At 46.5% G+C, this 15,978-nt stretch overlaps 1 protein-coding gene across 7 annotated transcripts in view; it reads right to left on the bottom strand.

Annotated features, from left to right (window-relative positions):
- The window catches only part of LOC144468703 (uncharacterized), a 38,594-nt gene that overhangs the window by 5,301 nt on the left and 17,315 nt on the right, over positions 1-15,978 (bottom strand). For 5 of the 7 annotated variants that reach the window (XM_078178362.1, XM_078178360.1, XM_078178364.1 and 2 more), the window contains exons 2-5: positions 1,859-2,034; positions 1,088-1,359; positions 564-825; positions 49-465 (exon numbers count right to left, since the gene is read on the bottom strand). In XM_078178362.1, coding sequence (XP_078034488.1) covers positions 49-465; positions 564-825; positions 1,088-1,359; positions 1,859-1,874 — 967 coding nt within the window. In that variant the 5' untranslated portion in view covers positions 1,875-2,034. Of the gene's footprint in view, positions 1-48; positions 466-563; positions 826-1,087; positions 1,360-1,858; positions 2,035-3,310; positions 3,403-15,978 lie in introns of those variants that run through there. The other 2 variants (XM_078178361.1, XM_078178366.1) reach the window with 2 other exon arrangements.

The following is a 15,978-nucleotide window of genomic DNA, read 5'->3' as shown; positions in this document are numbered from 1 at the left end:
TGGCAAATTTTAGAAAGAAGATAGTTAGCGAATTTTTAGTTCTCACACCTCTGGACAGACATGGCGAAGCACTGTCGAAACTACCCTGTGACGAGTTCTGGTGCCTGAGCTTGTGCCTGGAACCTGGTCTGCTCACCGAGAGAGTGTTCCCGCATTGCGTGCCGCACTGATTGTTGCATATGTTCAGGGTGTTCGATCTACGTAGCTCCGACTTCTGATTGTTTTGAGCGTTCTGGGCCAGGTTGATGCTCTTCGGTGAGTGCTGCAACGCCTGGCCCGACTTCGTAGGCGACACAGGCGTCTGCAGCAAGCCGGGCCGGTCATTTTGATTGTTCTTTACGCAGTTATTGCATTTCTGAATCACGTTCGAACCGGTCATCTTGGAACGCTGGAACTCCGACTTATTGCCGTTCGTTGGAGATGTGTTATTCTTTGGTGAGTGAACTTGGGAAGGACTAGATTGTCCTGAAATTATGAAATCGGTTCATAATTCTCTACAATAGTTAATTTTCTGCAGTAACTGGATATGTTGGGGAGTCAACGTTTAGTGGCGAGTTAGTTACCATTTCGCGACGGAGCTCGACAGGTAGGTGAAGTAGCCGTGTTGCGCATTTGTTTCGGGGACTGGTTCGGGCAGAGATTGCTGTTAAACATTGACTCGTTGTTGTTGAGCTTGGTGTTTGTAGAGTTTGGAGACAGGTTGCCCGTATACTTCCTCTCCCCGTCTACCGACTGAGGACTGTGCGGAGAAGACGAACCGTTGTGTGGCTCCCTCGGGGGAGACGTCGACTCTCTCATGGCATGACTCCTGACCAACAACTTTACCTTAACAATTCATCAAAAATAGATCATCTGATTAGCCTATCTACGATGCTAAACAAAAAATGTTTAGAATAACACCTAAAATAACAATTGAAATGATAATCCTAGTGTGAGGATACCCTTCAGGATTCTTCAGCATTTTAATAATGTTAGCACTACAGGAATGTGGAATCTAGGTCTCAAACATGGAAAGTGGTTCAGACTAATTAGCTATGTTAGCAACTACTGGTTTTTCTATAAGGGTTTTGGAGCAACTAAGACCTACCCTATTACGAAAGTTTTTGTTTTCTGTGTCGGCCTTATCGGGTGGACAGGAGGGCGCGGTACGATGAAGCGTGGGTGAAGAGCCGACATTGGGATTGGCATTCCCGTCTATCATATCCGACTCCGAGTTGTTCTGATATGACACGTTCGGGCCACCTATGACGAAGCCTTGCCTGGAAGACGGCAGTGAGGGCATTCCTCCTCCCACGACCACCGTGGGGCTCTCAGGTCGGCTGTGCGACCTGCTGCCTTTATGCACCACTATGCTTGGTACTGCAACAACCAAATGGAATTCTAATTGATCTCCTTTCACGTGATTAATTGGCTAACTCTCAGGAACTACCAGGTAGCTCTATAGGATGACAACGCCTGTGTCCACCTAGAGACTCATCCGCTCAATATTCACTTAGTAACCAGACGCTACGAGATTTGGAAATAACCAACATTAAGCCTAACTTGCGTCTAGGTGGATTAAGGGCACTGCCGTCAAAGGATCGGGTTCTTCAAGCACTGAGGATTTGTTGAATCGACTGATCCTTTGTTGGGGACAGATACAGCAAGGGAGAGGTTTGTAGTTCGACCGGTTCGTGAAGGTATTAAAGCTCGTGATTCACAGCTCGGCATGGAAGGGACTTTCTATGAACTGGCGTGAATTGTATGCATAGCTCGCCGCGGACGGCTAATAGCTGCTGTGAATCACTATGCGGAGGAAGGACACGCGGTAGAGCAGGGGCGCTGGGATGAGAACGAAAAATTGTGATGCAGCACTTACTCTCCAGGCGGGCCATGTGTTAAATGCGTCATGGGGTTACGGTGCAGGACTCTGCAACTGGTGGGTTCAAACAGGTGCAATTGGGTTAGTACGTGAATCGTTTGGGTGGCGTGCAGCTCGTGGGGCTGATACAAGGAGCCAGACCACTGCACGTCCACCTTCCAACATCGTACACTCTGGAAGCAGATACAGACACGTCAACGATTTTATTTTAGGTCAGAAACGCAGGATGCGGTGTTAAGCGTTAGATATGGAAACTCGTTCGTGGATTAACACGTTCAGTGCCGCATCGCTCACATTTTTGCCGACACTAATTTTTTATTAGTTCTAAAAATCAATTTTTATTACAATAGTGTCGAACAAACTGAAGTTTAGTAGAATATTTAGAATGTAAAAGACATCAAATGTCGTCCACTATGGTAACATTTGACTTTTTGTTTTCCGTTTCATTAATTACATTACTTCGATTTCATGGAAATTTTTGGGGATAATGTTCGGCACTTAACGTGTTAATAATGCGATTCACGCGTACGTTGGAGCATTGTTCAAGCGTACAAGGGTCTTCTCAGCGCGCTTTAAGCCACGATTTTTGTTCAGGTTGAAAATTATTTCCAAAATTGTTCTTACAATATTGATTTGTTTCAAATTGCCACGAGAACGGAGATACACCAAGATTACGCGGGTCGAAAGAAAAATGCATCATATTTAATAATGGTAGGCGGACTATTCCGAAACTTCGTCCGTTTCGAAAACGTCCAGGCGGAAGTTGTCGTCAACGGTAACGAGTTTAGTTGTAAACTCGGCTGCGCCCGGAATTAAGGAATGCACTAAAACCAGCGTAATTTCCAGGCGAACGTGTGTACGAACGGGAACATTGTTAGTCATTGACGACAGTATTCGTCGAACTTTCGACAATGAATTTAAAGCACGAGACAAAGACTTTCTCTACACACGATGCTAAAATACTTCAGGGAGCCCGTGGTATTTCATACCGGCTAAATTTATTAACCACCCCTTCGCAATTATCGATTCACGTTGCCACTTTTCCTGCACAGATTTAACACAATGTTTCGCTTATAATTATTGTTCAGTTTTATTTATAATTTTCTGGATTCCAATGCCACTTTCGTAGACATAGCTGTTTGACCTTTTATGAAATTAATCTATTTATAATACGATCGCGCGATAATCAATCAACGTACTCGAAAACTAGCAAACCCGCCACGGTTTGGTTAAGTTTGAACAAGACTTTAAAGTCGCGAATGTATTGTTGCTGATAAACGATAACCGGGCTTCGGAATAACTTTAGGAGCCTTCGCCAGGCTCGCAGGCTTTCTTGACTATTTTCAATGGTTTGAACAAGTTTGACGGGAAACCCATCGAGTTCCCTCGCGGCTCATTCGATCTGAAAGAATCCTCAAAGCACCTCAGTCAACAAAATCCACGACAAACCTCCACAAACAGCTCTCCATGATGATCGACGGACAAACAACGGCAACCATCGCCGCGGAACAACTTCGCTGGCAGAATCAGATCCCCGTCACTATCCCCATCTCCCCGAAAAAAAGGAACTCTGTTACTCTTCCGCACAGCAAACGATAGATCCTGAACGACTCTCCAGTCCCTCAAACATCGTCAAACACCTCACAGAACTCTTCGTCTCTGCTAAACAATCCGAGCCGCACTATGCACACCCCGACGAAGAACCACTCGAAAGGATCTCGAACAACGATCTAGCGACAGTTCGTACACCGATCCTCGTCGATCCCCCGTCAATAGCAATCAGCTAGACGGTCCAGAGCCGGGCCAATTTCCCGAAGCCGATCGGGTTAATGCAGGTCAACACCCGGGGATCGTGTGATCGGCTTTGATGACTCGCGTAACAGGGCTCTCGATCACGATCGCCAGCGATCGTTCAACTCTGCTCATCGATACACGGAAGAGCCAGCTTTGTTTTCCCCGTTGTTGACCAGTAGGCGAGGAGGAGGATCGTCGTCCCAGGGTGCACGTTTCTCGCGATTCTCTGGATCCAGGAGCGGCGGATCGCGGCGCGGCTGTCCGTGGATCACCGACGATCTTCCACCCGCGGATCCCCGTCGATTTTTTCCGTCCGGTGAACCGGACGCGCGCGTTGGCCGGGCTCCACGGCGTCTCGAAAATAGCAAGTACACTCTTTCTCTGTCGGCGTGCGGACTATCTCGGCCGAGCTTCCGTCTCTCGCATCCCCTTTCGGGGGAGGCTGATCTCCGTGTGGCGAAAGGCACACGAGAACGAAGACGGTGTCGAAGGCGGGAAACACCGCGAGCAACGGCGAGAGGAGAACCGAGAGAGACCTGGACCAGCCGCAATCTATCGAGTGCAACGCGGCGCACGTCGCCACCGAACCGCTTTGCGCGAGAGACTGAGAGAGAAACGCGTTCGGCGGTCCCTCTGATCGCCAACGAGGAGAGAACTAGCTGGTGGAGGGGAACGGAAAACGTTCGAGAGAGGAAGAGTGAAAGAGAGAGAGAGAGAGAGAGAGAGAGAGAGAGAGAGAGAGAGAAAGAGAAGGAGAGAAACCAGTCGCCAACGAGAGGAACCGAGCCAGCGACCAGTTAGAGGACCCGGAGAGGGTTGCAGAGGGGCACACGGCCGCTGAATTTTGAGACAGGGAGAGAAAAAAGAAATAGGGAAACCTGGGATAGAGGAAAAATCGTGCTGAAGAGACGCGGAGAGAGCGAGAGTAAGAGAGAGGGAGAGAGAGGCCAGCTTGGACACGCGTGCGCGTTGCTGACAGTCTACCGGGTGTGGAGAGAACCGCTTTGCCGTGCCGCGGAAGATGATCGCGCGACGTTATTGTGCTCTCGCTGATGCTCGATGATACTTCCGCGTGGGAGTTCATGGAATCGTGTTTGCCAAGCGGATGATTTGTTCGGTTTACGAGTGGACGGAGACCGATTACCGAACTACCAGCGCGAATCCTGTCTTACGGGCTTCACGCTGAACTTCTCGAAACTCTAATCCTTTGTGTCGAAGCAGACTCGACAATGACTTCCGTGATCTGATACAAAGGGTTTCACCGTAGTCATCGGTTATTATCACCTCGCATCCGATACGATTCGCATGAACAGATTCGTTTTTATAATTACAATATTCTTGTATCTTCTATTTCTACAATATTCCTTGGAGTTTATAATATTTCCAAGAGAGCCAGTAGAGAGACGCTACTGTAGTTCAAATTTTATTATACCTCCTTGAATTTTTACTATTTCATATTTGACCTATTTATTATTATTATAATTGCATAATTAAAAAATGATATTGTTCTAAAAAGGATACGTTTTATTCGAACTATAGCACCAACGGAGTAGAGCACTTTATTATACAAAATTTTAACGCGAAATTCCCCTTTATTCTCAGTGATTCCAAATGTTCGATTTTGCATACATCCAGTCAGACTTCGTTAAAGCAAAACTGACGATGTTTCCATGAAAAACGAACTTCACAGGCTTGGCCCTACAGTTACGAAACGCTAACGAATCACTGTGTTGTATTTCAGAGCGAACATATTCTGTCTTTCTAAAGAGATACAGCGTTCCTCGTCACAATTTGGAATCTGCGGATTTTATTATGGCGAAACATGTAATTTTATTTTAAAATAGTAAAGAAATTAAAAGAAATTATTAAAAAAAGGATGAAAAGGCTTGGATTTTGCATAAAAATCCGCAGTCATTATATCAGCTGTCACACACAAAGACTGAACATTTTTGTGTCAGCTTGTAATTACGGTACGCAGTATATTCCCCGGAGAACAAGTAGAGAGGCAGCACCGTGCTCGAGCCGGACGAATTGCCTGGAAGATTCAACGGCTCCCAGCGAACTTTATTAAAGAGCAACTGTTCCGGAGATTTATGAATGCTCCAGAGATGCCGGAAAGTTTTCTGAAACCGATTTTCCCGGCGGTTCTTCGCGAATTACACGATCGTATCGATTGCGGGCTGCGAGTTTCCCTCGAACAGGGTCTAAGAAAAAAGGAATCCGCCGGCGACGACCCTCTCTGGAAACAGCTTCAGCCAGGACCTTCGGTTTTTCGACGTTCCTCGGCGCGCGGCCGTGAGCGTAAAAGAGAAAGCGTCGAGGAGCGGCGTGCTCGCGTTTTCCCCTCGGTTAAAACACCTTTTCACGTCGACCTCCATATTTTTGCCGAGGCTCCCGGTCGGGGAAAAAAAAAGAGCATCGCCGAGGCCCCGGCCGGGGCGAGATTCGTCATCCAGATCCTGTACGGCCAGGCTCGCGTGCGCACAACAGAGTAATTTGTAGCGTTCAGCTTGCGCCACGAGGAGCGTGTGCTGTTAACATCGATCGTTTTCATTCAAATCGTTTTGCGGAATAAATTTCTGGTAATGGCCGCAGAAAGTACCCGTCGTCCTTAAGCCGCGCCGGCTGGCTTCGCTTAATTATCGCCGGATGATTGATGACGCGAAATTGTCGCTTTCCGCGCGATATCGGACGAAAAGCGCAGCTTTTCTGTTACCAAAAACGGTAGAGACGGCATACACCGAGAGAGTTCATTCGAAGAAGGATCTAATCTTCAATTGAAAATCCGGGGAGTCCTGATTTATCCGAAGCCAGAATCGAATCTAATCGAGAAAAACGTTTGCCAATGGCTTGGAAAGATAAATAGCGCTCTGAGAAAGGGTCTAATTGATTAGGATGACCAAAAGTGCCCTCAGAGATCTTTCAATGATTCTCATACCGTTCGATAGTTAACTAAGAAAAACTCATCTGTGCAAAATTTGTATATTAGCCTTCGGGTTGGGCCCTGTTCTCTTTTGTACCAGCCACACCTCCTTTGAGATTGATTCCGCCCTTTTTAGTTAGGCCCCACCCACTTTGAGCTTGACCCTGTTTCCTTTTGTATCACCCCGCCCCTTTTTTGCTGTGTCCTGCCCTCTTTAAGATTGGCCCCTTTCTTCGAAGTTCTGTGCCGCAATTTTTTCTGCGCATTGTGTATAATAACCCGATTTAATAGACTATGATATCGCAGTGCACGGTGCTAAAGTATACACGGTTACCGTATTTCGATCTCTTCCGTAAACAAAATAGAAGAAACGAGCGATTAACGAACGGACTGCTCGGTATCAATCAGTAGTTCTCGTACGGCCGGCACGAAGTCGATATTCAGGAGCGGTGCCAAGATATTCGGCCGGAAAAAGGCATCGGAAAGAGCAAGCACACGGTTGCGGCTGCTCGTTTCGCGACCCGTGTTTCCGGTTCCCGGGGACAATCCGTTTGATCGCGGTTGATAATTGCGCGGGCGGACTATATATACACGGTCAGCTGTAAAACTTTTACTGTCCCATATTCGGGAGCACCGCGTTTCCCTGGAAACTACTATACTCTCCCTGGATCTCTCTTCTTGCGCAGGTATACCCCCTACACGGGCCGCACGTGCACCTGTATACGTGTGACCGTATGCACGCGCGTGTACGTATGACTGGCTGCGAATGGTGTCTATGACCCATATAACACGCCCAAGCGTAACTAGGTCGTGCACCTCTGTATCCCCTGGAATAATACAGGGTGTCCTCTTTTAAGAAACTCTGCGCCGGCACGTTCGATAACGCAACGCCGGACCACGCCAGCCTTCAGACAATCACTCGAAAAAACCATACACTGCCGGCATTGCAGATGAGAAACCGATCTGGTTTCTAGTCGATTTAGAGGTTCGCTGTTTAGCTGGAAAAATGGATATCTTTTTGGTCCAGGGGAGCTACCTTCTGTGACCTACTTCCGAAAACCGATACGCGCGGTTTGTTATCAACGAATATTTTTTGACTTTTCGTTTCGAAAATTGATACCTGCTTTATATATTACTCGAAAATGTGCGTTATCATTAGACTGCGGATTTGATATATTTTTAATAGAAATAACTAGGTCAAATGCACAACTGCGAAACCGTCAGTGAATTCTATGGATATTCTCGTACTAATATTTTTCCATTCACCTGGTAATAATTCCACTAGATTTTACGTACTTTTTACGAACTTCTCTGTTGAAATTACCTCAAAGTATCACTGAAAAGGATCTATAAATTCAAACGCAAAACATCACGAACTTTATCAGACTCCGGTTTAAGATAATGCCGTGGAGATTGAAGAGAACCGTGTTGATGGGCGTTTGGAGCTGAAGATGAACCGTTTCACGTAGACTGGAAGGCCACCGGGTTGTCCTAGAAAAATTACATCTGATCTTTTATTCAACGCGAACCACCTTCAACGTCTTCGATCGCTTATGACACGCGACCAGGCTATTCCCACTCGATGACGCATCCTGAATCAGCCAGGACAACGCGCAGAGCGGCCTGCTTTCCGCAGGATCACGCCTGCGGAAGAACTAAAACGACCCGATGTGGGTGCGTTCCGTTTGCCGATGCCCCGGCCGCCGGTTCGCGCAAACATTTCTCCGCACGACCCTAAAAACGCGTGCCGATCGATAACGCGGAACGGTGACAGGGATACTTTAACCACCCGGCAGGACATTAATCCTTCCATTGACTGGTCGGATTGAGTCGGAACGCTGTTTCAGCCGAACTGCGAGCCGTTCGAAGGGATCGAGATCTGTATCGAGTTTCAGAACTGCGAGCTCGTCGAGATCGATGAAGATCGAGCCGACGATCGAAGTTTCGGATCGGTTTGCTCAAAGATTCGTTCGTGGTGTATTTTTAGAAGATTCTTGAACCTGCGCTGCAAGATGGCCGACGACGGTGCACCACGGGGAATTAATCCTCTCCGTGGCAAAACATTTGAACAGCATCGAACATACACAGGCTCGTGGAACTCGAGGCTCGAAACCGAACGCAGTCGCTCGCAATTTGCATTAATTAATGCTGTAAGCCATCCTAATAATCCCTGGGATTACCATAAAGTCTTTTCCACCGCGCGTTTTCGTAACACCGGAGAAAATCAACTACGGAACGATATATACTCCTGTTCCTAGAACGCTAATCCGTGGAGATAGGAATTTCTGCAGAGATTCTTTTAATTTCGCGTCACTTCGCCGGTCCAACGACGGAAGGCGAATCAGGTGGAGAAAACGAGGTGCGCGCGACAATTAATTTCTATCCCGGCGAAAGAAAAATTCCTCGGCGTCCTTCCCGACGCGTTGTCAGTCCGATGCTAAATTTACCCGACGCTAGATTAAACGGCTAATCCCCGTCGATTGCGATCGGATCTTGGCAGTTCAAAGGTTTACCTTGGAGAACCGACCCCGGTCCAGTTGTTGGTCGGTGAACATCGAGAGGAGAACAAGAGCAAGAGCGAGAGAGAGAGAGAGAGCGAGAGAGTGAGAGAGCGAGAGAGTGAGGGTGAGAAAAAAAAAGCGACAGGGGGAAAGTGGGTCAGAGCTATTATCAGTAGCGCAGAATTAATCACGCTTCTATTCGTTCCATCGAGCGGTTCGACCGGGACCGATGCTAATTAATGGTTTCGGGGGTGGAATCGCTGGTCCGCGTGCCATTGTTGCAAGAGAATCCCGCAAACACCTCGCACAATCATCGAATCAGCGCACAATTGGTGCCACAGCATTCTTAATATCCTCCATGCAAAATACTACAAATTCTTATCGGGAAGATGTACGATTTACAAATTAATTAGTTTACGAGATGCAGAGCTTGCAGACGATTTTTGTACATCAATCATGTTGCAAAAAAGCAGTATAAAAAGAACCATTTGACAGTTTGACTGACATGCCAACAACCTCGAAATCGTCATAAAAGTATTTTTAAGTTAGCCAGACTACGTTTAAATAAGTGAAGACAAATAAATGGAATTATATTTGAAATTTGAACAATTGATGTAAAATATTCTAGCTTCGCTTGAAACGTGAAAGTCACGAGTCTCTGAAAATGTCCAAAAATACCCTGAAGATTGAAAAATTCATAGTTAAAACAATTTGACAAAAGACGACGGTATACGGTTGACGTAACAGTGAATTTCACTTGAGTGCAGCTTCGCCTGCGACGTTGCGTATACAAACCGATTTATTGTGGAAATTAGCAAGCATTTGATCTGGCATTGCATCCAAGTAACTGGATAACCGAGATAACCGAGGTATTACGGTAATTCGCCGAGCTGCACTTGGCGCGTGGTTTCGCAGCGCGAACTATGGTTTTCGTCGAGCAATCATGTTCGAAAGCGCGCGGTCGACGGGGGTCGGCAAGGTGAATTTTTCAGGCGCGAGGAATCGCCCGGAAAACCCAATTCCAGGAAGTAACCTAATTCCTGCGGGAGGGATGACCCAGCCGCGAGGAGGTAGCCGGAGCACGGCAGGATGTTCCGCAGGAGGTGGGGACGTTGTACGGGGTCCCGAGTAAGAGGGGGTAGGTTAGAGGCTGCCAGGGGGGTACGTTCGGTTTAGCGATACGTGCCAGTCCGATGCACCCCTTGTCGCCATGGAAACGACCTACTCTCCCTGGACAGACGCATCGGCCACCCTCCGCGTGTTAAACAGTCGAATAAAGGATATCTGGTGCTCTTTGAACCCACTCCACGGGCACACACGACGATCATGGCTTCTCCGTGGAGGAGGACGACAGCTGATCGGCCCGGCTATACCGTGTGTGCCGTCGTTGCGCCCGGTGATCTTGAGCTAGAAACTTCGACACGCTGACCCGATGCGGGATTCGTCGCCGATTAGAATTTCAGATTCGAAGGGTAGACCTCGAGGAGGATTTTGTGTACGCCCGACGCCGATGGCTCTCGATCGTTGATACTCGTGGCTCGAAGGGTAGAAAGTTTCGTGATTGACGTTGCTTGCCGGGGAATCCTTGCGAAAGGATATTGCAGCGGGGCATCTAGGATACTCCGAACTGACCTCGTTTCCGAAAGACTACTTCGTATGATGATTGGGGATCGGAGCTATTCGAGATTCAACTCTTGTCCGATCAGGTAGTGTCCGCTGGTCTGATTGGATGACTGAATTTTTTTCTTGTCCGACCAACAAGACCAGATTTCACTCGTCTGCGCGATGAACGAGTTTCTCTACTGGGCTGATCAGGTGCAGGTTTATTCCACTGACTGCACAAGACAAGCTTACTCTACTGTCTGTGCGGGAACAGATTATTCTACTATCTGCACAAGAACAAGATTATTCTGCTTTCTGCACAAGAATAAACTGATTCTACTGTTTATTCATAATCAAGCACATCTCTGCTTATCTAATTAAGGTATATTCTTATTTCGATTTCTTAATTAGGGCACAATTTTATTTCTACCTATCTGATTAGAAAACAATTTTATTTCTTCTTCTATGATGATTTTTGTCTAACGAATGTACTTGTTTGATCAAGGTACAGTCTTACTCAATATTCAATTAGGATACAATCATATTCTATTGACCAGTCAATGTAAAACTTTCGTTTACTGTCCAGTCACGGTCGGTCATATTTCACACGCCCGATCTACGATCTGATTATTCTGCTTGCCTGACTAAAACCGATTCTACTTCACTGTACAGGAGAGTCAGCTTTTCTATCTCATGAATGGGGGGTACATTCCTTGTCTAACGAATGATAACCTTGTCCCTGTTGTCTGATAAAGGGCGCCTGAATTTTGCTCGTCACGCCTGCACGGTCGCTCGATTCTTTTGGTCTGACCGACAACTGAGCTCGAATTGTCTGATTTTCAACGATTTCACGATGCTCCTAGTCTGAACAAGGACGACCCAGTTCACTTATCTCGTCAAGAACGTCGCGTTTCCGCTGCCGGATTAGCGATAATATTCTGCTGATTTGATCGGAACTGTCAAAGCCACGAGCCTGGCCGGGAGAGATTGTATTCTACCTGTCTAATTAAGAGCTGTCGCATTCTACTTGTCTAATTGCGAGCCGTCCTATTCCAGTTGTCCAATTAAAGGCAATCGTTTTCCATACAGTGGCGCAAGAATTCTGAACCAGCTTAAAACACGTTCGTTTGTTAAATCAAGTACTTTAATTTCTGTCTATTCCGCGACGAAAATTGAGCCGTGGATTAATTATAGCAGACGATATGCAACCAAACGCCCTAATTTCTGTTCGAATATTGATTTTAGGCTCCAACATGCAGCCTACATCCTTGGGTCAATCCCATGGGTAGAAACCATCAGAACTGGCAAATTATAATCCCAATTCGAGTAATACAATTGTAAGAGAATCGAATCGAAATATTAAGAAAAAATATTAGGAAATGGTTTCAATTTTGGAACAAATTTGTGACGCTTGTCTAACCGATGGCTGTCACATTCTACTTGTCCGACCGCGAATCTCCCAGAAAATAATAAAGTCGCTGCAAATTTTAGATCAGCTTGTAACCCGTGTCCAACCAGTGGCTGTCATATTCTACTTGGCTGCCTCCTCGGTCTCTACGATAATCGAAGCAAACAATTACAAAGCAGTTTCGACGTGAAATCTCATCGATAATACGAAGGTTGACATTTCAAGTTACACCGAAGGCAGAACGATGCGGGGTGTCAAGATCGATTACGTAATTCAACCTGACCTTTCTCGTCGCTGAATCGTAGACCGGTTACCGAAGGAACCATAGCTGAAAAGAGTTCGAGCATCGAACCGAATGTTTCTAGACACGACGCGCTCGGAAAACCGACTCAGTTTAGAACATCGCCGGTCACTTTCTACCCCTAACACACACTTCGTTCGCGGCTCCTTAATTACTGCGACACGCTGCCAAGCTTCGTTGGCACGCACTCTCGCTGCCGATACACACCGCATTTATTAGCGAATTTCGCTGACACGGCCTCCAAATCCTGTCTGGCAACCGGGAAATACTTGAGAGGAAGCAACCCTCTTCGGCTGTCCACAATGTTCCAAAAATTCTAATCGAAATTTCCAGCGCGTCGATCGACTTACAATTACGTAAAAAAAGGAAGAAACGTAACTGGAAGGAAGGCAGTTTAAATACTATAGGTCATAGTTTATCGGTTCGCACCGCTGGAGAAATATAAATCCTCGTTATTTGATTGGCAGAAAATAAAAAGGCAGACGACAGACAGAATTTTCGAAGCTTCGGGAGCATTAATGAATTTTTCCGAACGACAGGTGGAGGTTCAGATATCACGGATCGTACTTGATCGTCTCGTGGCGCCATGAAAGAATAATTTCTCATCGTCCAGCGGTCAGAATCGATTCCCTAAATCGGCCCCGGCCAAGACCACTCGGCCCCGTCAACCGGCATCAACTGCAATAATCCTAATTCAAGACAGCCTCTGGACGATCCTCGCGGTGTAAACCGATCTGGAGATTGCGTTCCGGTGGCGAAGCCAGACGCAAAATTATCGATCGGCCGCCGCCGGTTTCCCGGAATAGCGGGATACCGCGATGGACCCGACCCCCTGTTTCTCGGTTGATTTGTAACAACGTGCCGCGCGGGCAGCTGTTAAGAACAAAAAATAAATTCTCTGCCGATCGTCGATTTCCCTCGTTCGGGTGTTCGGCCCGTGGACCCAGCCGGGCTCGCTCTCCTTAGCGCGCCCGGTTAAAAAGACAATGGAGGGAGGAAAAACAGAGAGGAAGAGAGCGAGAGAGAACGGTTGAGGAAGAGAGAGAGAGAGAGCCGAGGAACTGGCGACTGGCCAACCTGTATTATTTTAGCTGTATATTCTCCGCTATTAGCCGACGTGTCGATCGCCTATTACGACATTACCGCGATCATTCACGCTCGTTGCCCTGGTAATTTCGATCACCTGACCTGAGTCGATACCCTCAGGCTCCATTTCAGGAACCATGCGATATTCATGCTCGCAGGGGAAACGGATACGGTCGGTTCTCTACCCGGGATCTCGATTTCGTTACGGTAAATCTCATCCGATCCGGAATCATCGAGCAATCGACGATCTTCGAGAAGAATCCTCGATCATGGGAAACGCCGGAAACTTCTTCGGACTTTAACTGGATTCTTGGGAAACCGTGGAATTACGTTGTCTGAATGTGAGCTATGCCGTTTCTACGTCGAACTCGTAAAAATTGCATACACGATCTACTACATGCGAATGATAATTTCTTTTTGAAATTGGAACCAAATTATTCCGTCGTCAAAAATTTAGGAACATCATTAGCACGTTAAGTGCTGAATATCAAATCCAGAAATTGCCACAAAATCTATTTTTATCTAAAACGATTTGATTAATAATATTATTTTACCTAAAACGATTTGATTAATAATATTATTTTACCTAAAACGATTTGATTAATAATATTATTTTATCTAATAGGATCTGATTCATGAAGATATTTTACCTAAAGTAATATGATTAATGAAGCTACAACTATGAAGTTGAATCGATCAGAACGGATGGTATTTTTGCTCTGTTGCATCCCGTCGTAATCAAAATGAACGTAAAACGGAGAAATCAATGTCTAAAAGTAATTAAGAATTGGTGTCGCCGCGGCTATAAAACGTGTTAAACACGAACTGCTAATCAACGTAGGATCGAATACGATCGTATTACGAACAGTGATGTACGCGTCGGAACAACGACGATCCGAACAAAGGAAAAAAACAGACGATACGTATCGTCATATCAGAAGAGAAATAAAGAGCTGAATTCCTCCGCAGCGGCGCACATAATCTCAAACACGAGATTCCTCTAACCAGCAGTAAGCATTCCAGGCCACGCAATCCTCGAAAGACCGCAGCACAGTCGAAAAATCCGGAGCACCGTGTCAGGATTAACGACAGGCTCCCTTTCGCTTCGAAAGAAATCACGGCGGGTCGCCCGTAGTCCAGGAATAAAATCCAAAGTAAAGCGAGCAGCGGTGCGACGAACAAATCCGAAACGGGATCACGGCGACTCCCCTAACTTGAACAATGAACGGCGAAGGCGCAGGGTCCGCCCTTCGACCCGATCACCCATAACGGAGAGCCCAGCCATGCTCGAGCAACCTAATTAACGAAAAACTAGCGTGGCGCGGAAGATCAGACGAATTATTGCCGCCCGGCTGGTCGAGAAAGTAACGAGAAGTAGAACTCGCCTCTCTCTCTCTCTCTCTCTCTGCGACCCGGGGTTTTGTACGTTTCGCGTCTGGGGAAGAGTAATGCTAGGTGGAAAGATGATGAATCCGGGACCTCTCGCAGGATGCCAGAAGACACGACTGTGTAGCCCAGGCGAGCACCGGGCAGAAAGAGACCGAAGCAAGAGAGGGGGAGAGAGAGAGAGAGAGAGAGAGAAAGAGGGAGAGAGAGAGAGGAAAATCATGGGGAATCGGTGTACCGGATAAATTTTATTCAGGTCAACCCGTACAGTGGTCGACCCGGGTGAGGAGGGTTGCTGAACTCCGTGACCTATATTCCAGCAAATGGGGCAGAGAATAAACGACGAAGACAGATCGAGCTACTCCCCCACCATGAAACCTGCTCCCACGCTGCCGGACGAGTGTCGAACGATTTTTCCATGATTCCATCGAATGCCAGGAGAAACAGGATCTGATCGGAGATGTCCAGTTCCGTTCAACTTCTTTTAGCTGCGCTCGCCAATTTGTATGACCCGTATGCACTTTATCGACCACGCTCTGCGCGCCATTGTAATCTCTATCTTGATTGCAATAAACGGGAATTAAATAGAATTCTCTTCTTTCTCTAAGGAATTGTTACGCATTAATTAGTGTACATAATAAATTGAAAATAATCTACCAACGTTGTTCAGTTTCTATTAACATGACACAGTAAGTAGGTGGAAACTTGGAGAGTGATGTATTCGAAAATACTGCGACTTGAAACGTCTCCAAAGACATTGAAAAATGTTTTCCAGCAATGAAGCTGCAACGGATTTGAAGATCGAAGCTTCCCCTTTCGAACGAGACCTCAAAATTTCGTGTTCGATTTTTTCCAATCATTTTGTGGACGAAAAACGAAGAGCTAGTTCGGCCGGGTAAAATCCTCGTATCTACTGTAACGCAGAGATTACGGTTTTCATTCGAAGCTCGATAAAGTAACTAAAAAAAATCATATACTAATATTTAAGATCTTGTTGTGAAGAAGACACTTCAATCTTCAAATCTATGTTAGGAACAGCCACCAGAAAAATTTTCCAATGTATCTGCAGACGCTTCAATCTGCATGATTTTCCAGGAAGAGCATCTCTGCAGTTTT

Source organism: Augochlora pura, chromosome 4 (assembly GCF_028453695.1).
Source record: "Augochlora pura isolate Apur16 chromosome 4, APUR_v2.2.1, whole genome shotgun sequence".
Lineage (NCBI taxonomy): Eukaryota > Metazoa > Arthropoda > Insecta > Hymenoptera > Halictidae > Augochlora > Augochlora pura.
Note: the sequence above shows the minus strand (reverse complement) of the source record. Positions and strands in the feature narration are given on the sequence as shown.